Here is a 12,583-nt window from a genome sequence, read left to right as displayed (position 1 = left end):
ATCCCTAGAACATATCCCTCCTCTGCCCCTTTCGTTCTCAAAAAGGAGAGTATCGGATGATGTCGATAGGTCGGCTATTCATTAAACAAGGAAAATGCCATTTGAAAATGCCATTTCCCTTCCTCGATTATATGGACAGGTGCTCCCTCATTATCTCTCATTTTTTGTTCTGCTCTTCTACAAACACACGCCATGCCAATCAGCCACCAATTCTTATATTCATTTTGTTTTCTTATTTTTTCGTAATCTCGTTGTGTATTGGCTAATAGGAGAAAACTTTATTGGAGAGAAAAAAATGAATTTAGTGAGCACCACCGGCCACACGGCGGGACTCGGCAATGACGCGCTGCATGTCCTCAACCTTCTTCTTGCCACGGGTGAAAGTGCCGAGCTGCGTTGGAAAATTATGTTAGCTGCGTCGTACTTCTTGTAGATAGGTTAAGAAGAGGGTCCACATGTCCTCGTTGCTCTGGTCCAGTATAGTACCCGTGAGTGTATCCGTTGGTATAGCCTCGTGGCAACTGGATAGTCTTCTCGAAGCTATTTTCCTTTACCCTCCAACCGATACACTGTAGGGCTCCCATACCAAAACGACAAAGCAAAGTAGACATGCGAATCCTCCCGACGAATCCAAACATACCCTCTTCTTCGCGAGCTTACGAGCACGCTTGTCCTGAGTGTTTCTCAGGAGTTCAATAATGCGGCGCTCATAGGGAGCAAGGCCAACAACCTCGCGGGCGATCTCTCGGACGAAGGCAGTGCGGCGAGAAGACTGGCCCTTGGTACGGCTGATACGGTTCTTGGGCGACTGGAAGGGGGTGGTTTTCTGTTATTCCAAGAAACACAATATTAGTCTCACTGTAGAAGCAAACAAAATCCCTCGTAGAAAGTCCCGGTCTTTGTCCAGTGAGTAGGTTTTGGGGTCCGAATTTGTCGATTTTCCTGTCTTTCCACCCCGATTGAAATCATCCTCATTCTTTCTCTTCCTCTTTCTTCCCCCTTCTGTATTTTGCCCATTGAATTCAATTCAATCACAGGAACAATACCCAGCCCTATTCCATGCCGCTCGTTCTCCATATCTTCTCATCTTGCATCTCCATTCGTCGACCAAACTCAAATGACAAAGACCGGGCGAAGGAAACAAAAAATCAAGCTGCAGGGAGACCTACGTGGCCCTTGTTCAAGCCGACCACGATTCCGGAGCGTTCTTGCGCCATCTCGACGGTTGTGACTGGGTTGGCGACGACGGTGGTTGCTGAGGGAGTTGTCGAGTCGATGGGCGTCGGTGCGGATCGATATCGCGATGGAGTCTGCCGGGTTTTGGTTGGTTCTGCCGGACGTGCGTAGCGAGTCTAGGGCTTAGGGCTTGATGTCTCATCGGGTTAGTGCTCTTGGCAATTTTGCCTCAGGCATGAATATGGACTGCCTAATACGGTAATGACATCTGGTCCGTTGCAGTCTTGGAATTTCATGGAAACGGATTTAGGGAAGGTGTCTAAGGAGTTGCGGAAATGAAGAGTTTTTCAAACGGACATCAAATGTGGAAGAATATAATGATTTTGATCAATGTATCGACAGCTAATGTAATGTATCTTTTCGCTACATCCCATATCCTATCATAGAGTCACGGTAAGGAGTCCAGCGAGTCCCTCCTCCCAGCTCTCCATCAGCTCGCCACAGAACATCTCCACGGCAGACATGTCTAGAGTCTTTCCCAGCTCGAGCCCAAGCTGGGAACCGCTGTCGCCGGCATCGGTACCACCCATGACTAGGTCGGTCAAAGACCCGAGCATACCAGGCTCGGAAATGCGTAATTTGAGCGCCCGGATATTCTCCCGGATGGATTGGTGAACTTGGCGCGTGGATTCGGCCAATCGTTCGACTTGATCCTTCGGCAACTTGGTGGCCTTGGAGCCCTTTCTGGTAGCAATAGTTGATATGAATGACGCTGCCTTGAGTGACTCCAGAACGGTAAACAGGCTGTGGAAGCTCTTCCATGATGGGGCAAATGATGTCTCGGACTTCAAGAAGATCGCTGTGTTTAAGATAGCAGGAGAGATCTGGTCATCGCGCATGGCATACTCTTTCGACTTACCGTCCAGCCATTCTCCCACCTGAGATAAGCAGCTTTGGACTTGCTCAAGTAAGACGGATTTTGAGCCACTGAGGAACAATGCCACCGTGAAGAGGTTCAGATTGACCTTGACACCCTCTATCTCCGGCTCGGTCATCTCAGAAGTTGCATTGGATCCGACAAGATCCCCCAAATCAGGTAGTTGGGGTTCGGCTGACATTGGTTTTTGAAGGATCGAGTCTTTGAGCATTCCAAATAGCTGATCGACCATTCTGGCCGACTTCACCCATTGTTCCTGTATCCCATTAGCCGTCTTTCGCGAATTAAAACATGGAGGATAAACTCACCCGCGGCAGAGGTCCCAGACGCACCCGTTCCTCTAGAGTCGGTTGACCGGGGGCTTCATAGTTCATAAATGCGTCGAACACGCGCTGGTCGACCAAGGGAGATGAGTCTCTCGCTATGTTTATCTACATCAGCAAAATATGAAGTCACAGGGTCATCCAAAACTTACCAACGTCCTCGTAGCGACTCATAGGGTCTCCGCCGACCAGCCTCTGGATACGTCGCACTTCGAGTGCCCACAGCCTTCGGCAGATACTGTGCTTCAGGCGTTTCTGTAGATCTATTGTCCCCTCAATATTCACATAGCTGCCATAACCTAAGCCATTCGACCGGTTCCTGACCGTCGTGATTTCGGCTGTTCGATAGAAGTTCAGAGCCTTTACAAATGCGGACTGCGGGTTGAAGTCCTTGTATTCGGCGCCCTCGATAGGCGGGGCCGACTGCGGATGGATGGTGGAGAGGCGCGTGAAGAGGTTATGGGCAACCGTTTCGAATTGCAGCTGCTTAACGGAAAGCCTGCTGAATGTTTTCAGGGCCAGAGATCCCGCTCCAAGACGGAGGTAGATACGCGTAAGTGAAAGTAGTGCCTGGTAATTATGGGGAGAATCAATGAGGAGACGTTCCAGAATGGCTGCTGCGCGGATGAGGATAAGATTGAGCACTTGTTCCTTATTCTCCGAGACTAAGACTGCGCTGAAGCGGATCAAGCTCGTAGCAGCAAGGAGGCACAGATCATCACTCGGCTGGCTTTCAATCGTAGATGAAGCAGCGGTTTGTTCAGGGCGGGCAGTCTCGCGGTACTTTTGCAGACAACGCGAGACATACTCTTCCACTTTGGACTTGGACACGTTGGGTTCGTCAGCTGAGAGCAGGAAGCAGTACTCAAATTTGAGTGCATTGATAGTTGAAACCCCTTTGTTCTTCTGTGATAACTAATGTTAGCTTCCTGATGAAGGATGCAAAGTTGCACTAGCAGTCACATACCGCATCTGCTTCCCCTTGGGCTTTGGCTGAATATTCCACAAATCTTGAGACAGAGTCCCTATCCAGTGCTGACAGATAGTCCCGTAAGTCACCAAAGCAATACAGCTTATCCTTGTTATAGTCAAAATATCCCTGACAGGCAGAGATCAGGTCATCCGCGTTCAAGTTCCCCGACTGGAAACTGAAATGGGTCAGATCAAGACGAGCCAATTGCGCATTGCGCGACTTTGGCTGATGTTCAATGAATTTGCTGATGAAATTTTGAGTTTCTGCAATGATTCTAGAGGAAACCTCTTGTCAGATATTCCACGGAAATGCTCCGCCGGCTGGTTATTGGCTTACTCTTGGGTGTTGATATTCCGGGCTGCAGCAACTAGCAGGCTCCAAACCGCCCAATCATCACGCTCTTGAAGGGCTTTCTGTTCCACTTCGTTGGTGGGAATTGCAAGAAGACTCTTCGCGTACGACAGGCCTTCTGGCCACATCTGTGCCCTTTCTAGATTGGCAAGTTTTACCCCAACGAAAGTCCAGTCATTCTGAATGACCCGAGAACTAATTCCAAGTGTTTCGCTATCAAGGATTTTTACGACCTCGGCATGACGCCCTTGAGACTCGAAAATCTTAGCAAGCAGGAGTAGCTCTTCAGCGGTTTGAATAGCTCTCGGAGGGCTCAGCAATTCTTTCTGTTCGCATTGGAGTAAACGTCAACTCCTTGTCCCAACACACGGATACAACACTTAGGGCTAACTAAACAATGTGTACTAAAAAAAAAAAAAAAAAAAAGATGGGAGACGTACTGAATCAGAAGGAACATTATCAGCGGCCTTAGACGCCATGCGATACGCCAAGGTACCAAAGAGCTTACGGTCGGTCTCGGAGCTGGCACCATCGACAGCAACAAGATAACTGAGGAAAATGGCCCAGAAGTAGTATTTCCGGTTCTTTGGGAAATTGTTCTGGAGAGTCATGGCGGCCTGTTACTCGCCAAAAAAGACACTCTTGTTAGCTTCAGTTGTTCCAATTGCTACGAGTATGGGGAAGAATCACCGACCTTCTGCGCCGATTTCCAATCATCGCCATCGAACGCATATGTAAACCACTTCATTTGAAGATCCAAATCTTGCGGCTTCGCCTTGGAGGCCTTCTCCCACAAGTCTCTCACGGTATCTTTGTGACCACCCATCGCTTCCAAGGTCTCGCACAGAATGTCGAGAGTGTCGAGGTCCGTCGTCGGGGGTTCAGCTTTGCACAAATCGAGCGTCTCTGCGATACCCCGCTGGCTATGGGCATTGTCGACATGCCGGAAAAGAATATGAGCCTTCCATACCTATTTTTATTTTCAAATAAACGCACGCAATTCCAATGATTAGCAACTCTGGTCCAAACATTCGATCCAGTTCAATCAAACACCTACCTTCAGAAATCGGGTATCCTCCCCTTTCTTCATGCGCTTTTCAATTAGCTGCAGGGCCTGCTTGAGATTCTGCCCGTCAATGGCATCTTGGATTTGCTTGTTCCGCCGTTGAAACACGGCGTCATTAGTGGACATGGCGGAACACAATCGGAGAAACCAGTATTACTGCAGACAGCGGCGTCCTAGGGCTTTAGACTCGACGACAAGAAAATGAGATGCTCGTATGCTGCGCGGCCAAGCACAGCACACGGTGTGCGGGGAGATTGTTCGGTGGGATGGTGGGTGATTTATCCTCGTCTTCGGCGTTTGTGCACGATTTCGGCCGGCAATTTGAAAGGCGGTGATGAGCGCCATCGCTGATGTCAGTCGGGACCCACTTCAATTATACCTAGCTGCCATACAGCCTTGTTTTTATTCACTCTATTCCTTATGGAAACCTATTTAGTACATACCCTGAGGTGTGCGGCGGTGTGCTGAGCACTTCAGTTGGGTAACGCTACGACATTTGACACGAATATACCACCTGAATTTAACAAAGAGAAATATATATAATACACACATTAAACGATCTGATGGTGGTAGCGTAGATTAAGACCATGAGGAATGTGGGGTAAACAGATCAAAAAGCAGACGAAGCACTTATCTCGTAGATCAGTCCAAATGCCAAAACCAAGGCACATGTTTGCCTGCAAACCCAATGCCAATTGGCCGAGTGGCTTGTAAGTTGCCCAGAAAGTGCCCGTGGATTATTTCCATATAGTGAGAATCAGCCCATTGATCCGCCATTGTGACCATCCTTGCATTTACATTGTCTGTAGATGATAGGATAAGGCAATGCGCTTCTGATACGCAATGCCTTCCTGATAGAGTAGTCGCCTGACACCAGCAAGCCGACTACCCGTGGACTCTTATGATACCGTGACCGCCCCCAGGGAGACCATCGTCACCCATTATGATTGCTTCTGACTCGGAGACCCAGCAAGCTTTTTCTGCGTCAGCTGTAAGAGTGTCAGCTACTGTAACCTCGTCTTAATTCGCTGCTCTGTAGTAAACTGTGCTTTAAGCCGACTCAGGTCCACCAAGGCAGAGAAGTCGGGGGAATGACACGCCATAGAACAGCTTCCGGGTACCACCTACCCATTGCTTTTTACAATCGCGATACGCTCTAGGAGTTCAGTTAGTGGCAGTGTTACAATCCATAGCTAATATGGACAAGATAGAATGCAACTGAGAGGTGGGGCAAAACGAATCATAACAGGCCGAAGGAAGATGACGGCGTGGAAATGAACATAGCTACTGAGTTGAAAGGAAATGAACGGACGTACTGGAAGTAATCATGACACATCTCCCGGTCGTAGGCATTTCGTTTCATACATTTCAGGCTGCGATCTGCAAAATCCTGACAAGGATCAAAGTACTCGCTTGCACTTTTACTATGGGAAATGAATCCTGATCAGTCGGAATGGAAGACGAGATTGGGATATGAAAGCAAGATCCCAGGGGAAGAGCGCAAGTGAGAAAGGAACAAAAGAATCCCAGCCCAGCCCAAGAATTGAAGCTTTGAGCAACAAGTAAAGGACATAGAGCCCCAATACAGCATCAAAGCTCAAGGTGGGAAGGAAAAGACAAAGGAGGACTCGAGGGAAGACACCCCGAAGTAGAGAGGTAGATAAACCTACTTGGTGAACTTGCGCTCCACACTTCCCCATGAGTTTGGATGGTCCTGTGCTGGAGATTGCTGCGCTGATTGGGATGACATGGCAGATAAAGGGACGAGGTCGGGGATTGGCCAAGTCTGCGGAAGAAGGCAAGCGAACAGGAATCGCAATCGGAGAGTATCTACAACCACCGGAACAATCCAGAGATCAGGTGGAGGTTTGGTGAGCTAAACCCCTTTGGGCGGTCCCCACTGGAGAGGAGAGAATTCACTCGCTTAGTCAGCCTGTCATCGCCTTAGTTAACTGGTTTCCTAGTTGGGAATTTCAGGGCGTAACTGTTCCCCAATGGTAGGCAAACTAAATAGACGCAGTATGCGTGATCATGACCCTGGCTGGCATTTGACGGATTCGACTTCCGTTTGTCGGCAGGGATCTTGCCCTCCTAAATGTATGTAGTACTGCTTGTGAGTACTATGTCGAGTTTGACTTATTTGGAGTTGGGAGCTCATTTGGCTATCAGGGGTTCAGTGATCCATCATGATATGAGAGCGTTGTTGTATATGTATATGATATGGTAGGCTATTTGTGACTATAGCCACTGGGCAGTCTCTGGGGAAACGTGGATCGTGGTCAAGGCTAATAAGATATTTGAAGTCAAGTAACGGATAGCGTTAAATACCAGAAAGCTAATTTTAATTGCAGGCGCTGCCATCCCTGATTGGATTGATCTTTCATGTCGTTGCGAGGATCTCACCATTATGGCCACTGCCATTCTGGCCAAATTGCCACTGCTAGCTTTTATGAATGCCATCAAGTTTGCACAACCTATAAGCTTCCAATCCCAACCCAACCTAACCAAATTAACGGGGTGGTTTATTGCTGGGCTAGCAGATGCCGCCTGCTTTTGCATATGCAGCAGTTGTTTACCCCTCCCACTATGATATTCTTCGTGATCGCATTTGTACTGCCGTTTATCACATGGTTTCGACTCAGTCCAACCAGTTCGTCGAACAGACGCCGATTGTGAAGTAACCATTAAATAACTGGTATGGTGGGAGGGGTTGACTCCAGACACTTTGACGCTGAGCATACTTCCAAACAAACGCCACGTCTCCTAGGCAGTCGAACCCCCACTTGAGTTTTACGCTGCATGGTGCTGATGGTTAGAATTCGACAGAGTAGATGGTAATGGGAACGCACTGGTTCCAAATTCTCCTATAATAGATCCATCAAATCGATTGAGGGAAATGCAAAACATTACCGAATTGAATAGAAAACTAAGGAACTGTGCTCAATACGGACGAATAGGTTTGGTCAGCTGAACAGGTAGCACCACGTCCGACGCCTTTGCCATGGTCTGGAAGGAAATAGACAGAAAGAGCCCAACAGCCTAACAATCTCAGAGAAAAAAGACATTAACATATATAAAGGAGGTTTACGGTAGCCGTCCCAAACACAGTAGAAGGGGGACTCGAGTCACTCGACAACTTGCCGCGATGGAAAAATGGGTTCCGTTTTAATTTAACTCGAGTATCAGGGCGAGTCACTTTTGACCATCGGGTATTTTGTCTATGCTCCTCCTTCTCCAGAAATACATACTATACAAGACCTTTGAGCCGTGGTGTGTCACCATCTGGAGCCTCTACTGTTCCCACACGAAGCTGTCCAGAAATGAGAAGAAGTCCTGAGCGAAGAATTATTTGCCAAGCACCAATACTCCAGCGAACTTGCACAATGTCAATTAAGAGGTTATACGCAGGAATAAGTCATGCCTTACCTCCACTGTTCCTAACCCTTCGTTAACATGGTTCACAGATGTCCACCTTTTATTTACGATGCGGAAGAAAACCAAGACCCTCTCCATAATCTCCAAAATTGCTGGAGTTGATCTTATTCCCACCGTGGACCTCAAAATTGGACGTGTGAACGTCTCAGTCCATAGCGAGGACGAAAATTCAAAAGTTCTTACCGCAGCCATGGAGAAGATCAATCGGGAACCCGACGGGGGATTCCAGGATGTCCCTGGGAAAAGAACGACCCAGTCGTGGTCTAGTACACAGACAGCTATCCATTTGTCTGCGTGACTATGCTTGATATGATAGGAGGCGAGACAGCACTGAGAAAAGGAATGGGGAGGTGGTGAAAAATAGAAGCTCACAGATGGTAGGTCTCATCATCTGCATCTTTTGATATAATTTCAAGCCTATAGACCCTATTACCTTAGGGTTCAGTAATTATTCTCTAGGGACGATGCTTTGAGCATCAAGCCCACCGAGCCCTGAGAACAACCACAAAAATATCCATGGTGACTTCGTCCCGGTCCTGATCCGCTGCCATCAAAGATGGCATGGTCCTCACCACGGTTCGTCTCATATCAAATATTGGGGAATCGTATTACCAGTTCACGGAGTACCGATCTGAGATGCTTCAGGATCGATCCGTGATGCCAACAGATTGGTCCGGCGCCAAATGTGATCGTTCGATACGTGCGATCTGAAAGAATTTATTCGCAAGCAGATCGAATTCCTGAAGCATATGGACAAGGAAATTGTCAAGAATGATAAAGTCATGAAAGGGGTCGTTGATGACAGCTATTTGATCCCAGAAGATCTCAAGCTGCAATTGTCAAGGGGCATATTTTAGTTGCAGCTGAGCTTTATTCGCATCCGTTTCTGTCTGCCGCTGGCGTTTGGTGATTGGGATTGGTTGATTCGCATTTTTACTGAAATAGATATGTAGCGACATACTGTAGGTACTGAGAAATCCCTACAACTATATTTCTCATTTAAGATCGCTTTGATAATCTATGATTCTCAAACAATCAACAGAGCCCTGGAAGTATGCTGAAGTTTTGCCGGATAGCACGATGTAAAAAGTTGTCAATAATTGTTTAGGCCGATATAACCCCTGACATACAGGTGTTTTAATATTTCAAACCCCTTTCTCGTTCTGATGTCGAACTGGCAGCAAGGCGAGTTTCGCCAGTACGATATAATGCGCTGACGGCCTAACAACAGTAACCTCTCTATGGAGTTGACTGAAGAGGGACACACACACGGAAGGCTCAAGAGGCGAATGGATCAAAGACAGTCTGTTACTCCCCAGGATACAGATCTGGATGAAACTACAGAAGAGAGGTGAGGTGAAGTGAATTGAGTAATCTAATAGGGAGATGTGTATGGTGTGTTACTGCCACGACTGAAGCGCCATTCGGGATATATCACATCCAACCCTGTTACATCGTAAGGGCTGAGCACGTAGGGCGAGACGAGGGAGATGCAATACTAGTTCCGAACAAACGCTTATGGACCTCCTTCAAAAGCATCGTTGTTGCAGCTAGTGTAGCTGCTGCTATTGCTTCCTCTCGCTTGACTGTCGAGCTCCCATACGTAGATGCTCGTTGTACTCCATAGTTAGGTATGTGCAGATGTGTAATATTCGATCAACACAACTTTTGCAGAGATCCCAAGTCAAGTCAATCTCAAACGCATTGATGAAGCTACCTCGCAGGATTGATACACTTCGAGTTCACGATCCGATGACCATGGTGTTGATGATGAGCGACATGAGTACTGGCTTATGCACACGAAGGCGACCAACTTAGCTGACCGCACTCATCACGGCGTCAAGGGCAGATCTACATTGACGATCCAGGATCTTATTGTAGATTGGCTTACTGATGTTGGACTGTGGGGTTGCGTCGGTGGATGGGTAGTTCGAATAGATGAATCTATTTCGCGCTTGTTTGTTCAGTTTGCGCGCGGAATTTCCGAAAAGAAAAGTGCCTGGCGGTCGCCCTGACATGACAATGACTTCTGTGTCGTCTTGTTTCCCCCTCCTTCTCTTCTCCCTCTCTCTCTCTTCTCCTGTGCTCTCCTCTCCTCCCCGTTAAATTCTTGAGGCAATCCGGCATTTCGTTCCTGTTCGTGCGACCTGATCCCCGCGCCCTATATTTCGTCCCGTCGGATCATTCATACAGAAGTGACTTCCCACCCAGCCATGCCAACAGTTCTCTTCGTTACTATCTAGTACCACAAGAAATAAGATTTCTTCGTTGTGATTTATTTCACCTGAGAATTTCCTTCTTCCTTTTTTTAAAATCTGTTGCTGTCGTCGTTGCTGTTGTCTTCGGCGATACAAAGTCTTTCTGTCGCAACCAAAGCAAGAAGGCGAACGCCACCCTAATACAATTCCTTGGATTCGATCAACAAGCGGAAGTAACCGATGTCGACGCCTACACCGACGGGAGCAGCATCTAGCAATGGCTCCTTAAACGGGATAAAAGCCACAATAGATTCAACCGGAGATTCTTCGGGGGGGTAAGCCAAGCCCGCGCCTGGCATGCCTTGAAATGATGGATGCTGATGCTTTTGTGTCCAGCTCTCTCACACCTTACAAGGACATGTGGATGATATTCGCGCTCTTATACAATGTGGTATCTGTATCAGACCACTGTACGAACCTTTTACCATTGCTTGTGGGCATACATTTTGTTACAGTGTATGTCAGACCTGCATTATCAATTCTATGGCGAGCCTATGGGAAAGACTGACTTGTTTACTAGTGCCTAACCTCGTGGTTTGCCGGCGGTAGATCCAATAAAACGTGTCCGGATTGTCGAGCTCCCGTGAAATCGGAGCCGTCCCCTGCTTATCTGGTATGGCCTGAATTTCCTGCTTCCACGGAGTTGTGATGGAGGGTTTGATGATGTTACTGACGGGTTCCAGGTTCGCGCGGTTGTCCAACTGTTCACGAGTCGTGCCGAACTTCTAGACAAGGGCGAGACCACAGCCGAACATATACGCCATCAGCGCGATGAAGCCGAAAAGGTAGAGAGGGACAAGAAAAACACCCATCATAAAGACGGGGGCTTGTTCCGGGGCATATTTAACAAGGCAAGGCTTTCGATCCCGGCACCTGTTGTCGATCTCGAGGACAATGTCATCCGTTGTCCGGTTTGCTCCTGGGAGCTCGAGGAGGAGTCCGGATGCGCCCAATGTGGATACCGCCGGGACGAAGGGTCGACAACTAGTTCTTCCGACTATATGAGTGAACTGGATGAGAATTCGGACATGACCGACTACCTTGATGATGACGACGTGTTCGAAGATGGGTTTGGTGAAGTTGACGATTTTGACTTGAATGCTCTTTATCACGGTGCCCCTCCTAATGGGCTACCCTTTAACATTACCCAACAACTCTATGGGTTGCTGCCTAATCTTCAGAATCGTCATGGACCTCTGAATGGTCCCTATCACGTTCCGTCGGATGACTGGGATCAGCATGATGCCATGTCCTCGATTCCTGACAGTGAAGATGAGGAAGATTCCGAGGATACTGACATGGACTCCTTTATTGACGATGACGAACATTTTGGTGGTATGCATGATTATGACTCGGACTTGGAGTCGGATCGGTCTACAGTCGTGGGACCCGAATATAACACGCAAGCCCGCTATGAAGAAGTGCTCGAGCACTCTGATATTCCAACTTCTCAGCTTGGGGACTTAATAAGTGATGGATCGGTGGACATTTCAAGCACTGACTATGGGAGTGAAGACATTGATGACGACGATGACGATGACGATGATGAGCCAATCCGACCTCCTGTAAATGGAGGTCGGCGTTGCCCAGTTCCTTTCTACCAAGAACTGTTGAGTTCTCCCGGACAATCACAACTGCAGAATACGAATTTCGATCTCGCCAATCCTCGTAGTATACCACAAGCTCAGCGTCCACATACTACAGGAACTACGGCGTCGGACGCGATCAGCCTGGAGGATGATTCAGACGAGGGACCAGTGAGACCGTCAAGGAGAGCTAAAGATGGACGGAATCGCAGAACTACGGCTCTTTGATCCGTTACGTTCATTTATCATATACGATTTAACGACTACCCCTGGCGTTTACTAGCGAAATTGATTGTAGTTACCGTGAACTAGTTCTTTGTGAGTCTGAGCAATTAACTCACATGACTGGTATCTTTGGAATTTCTGGTCATGGCTATGGATTGACCTAGCTAAGTTGAGTGATAAGGATAAGCTCATGGACGCTGTTTCTATCCTTTCGTTTATTCGTTTATTTGCTTATTTATCACTTCGGCCGGCT

At 47.8% G+C, this 12,583-nt stretch overlaps 3 protein-coding genes across 3 annotated transcripts; 1 reads left to right on the top strand and 2 right to left on the bottom strand.

Annotated features, from left to right (window-relative positions):
* Positions 1-301: 301 nt before the first annotated feature.
* RPL36 (60S ribosomal eL36 domain-containing protein) lies at positions 302-1,472 on the bottom strand (the record flags this gene model as incomplete). Its single annotated transcript, XM_033569653.1, has 4 exons — positions 302-391; positions 641-826; positions 1,170-1,352; positions 1,434-1,472. 4 exons carry the CDS (start codon positions 1,470-1,472, stop codon positions 302-304), a joined length of 498 nt encoding a protein of 165 aa, XP_033428459.1.
* Positions 1,473-1,616: 144 nt separating this feature from the next.
* On the bottom strand, positions 1,617-4,952 carry ATNIH1004_004992 (MDM20/NAA25 family protein; the record flags this gene model as incomplete). Its single annotated transcript, XM_033569652.1, has 8 exons — positions 1,617-2,369; positions 2,422-2,534; positions 2,589-3,342; positions 3,404-3,683; positions 3,746-4,086; positions 4,201-4,377; positions 4,455-4,730; positions 4,818-4,952. The coding sequence occupies 8 exons, from the start codon at positions 4,950-4,952 to the stop codon at positions 1,617-1,619; spliced, it is 2,829 nt and encodes a 942-aa protein (XP_033428458.1).
* A 5,747-nt stretch (positions 4,953-10,699) lies between these two features.
* On the top strand, positions 10,700-12,333 carry PSH1 (uncharacterized protein; the record flags this gene model as incomplete). Its single annotated transcript, XM_033569651.1, has 4 exons — positions 10,700-10,794; positions 10,856-10,910; positions 11,040-11,132; positions 11,203-12,333. 4 exons carry the CDS (start codon positions 10,700-10,702, stop codon positions 12,331-12,333), a joined length of 1,374 nt encoding a protein of 457 aa, XP_033428457.1.
* Between the last annotated feature and the right edge of the window lie 250 nt (positions 12,334-12,583).

The sequence above is a fragment of the Aspergillus tanneri genome (assembly GCF_003426965.1).
Source record: "Aspergillus tanneri strain NIH1004 chromosome Unknown AapTan_3_pilon_pilon_pilon, whole genome shotgun sequence".
NCBI classification, from domain to species: Eukaryota; Fungi; Ascomycota; class Eurotiomycetes; order Eurotiales; family Aspergillaceae; genus Aspergillus; species Aspergillus tanneri.
Note: the sequence above shows the minus strand (reverse complement) of the source record. Positions and strands in the feature narration are given on the sequence as shown.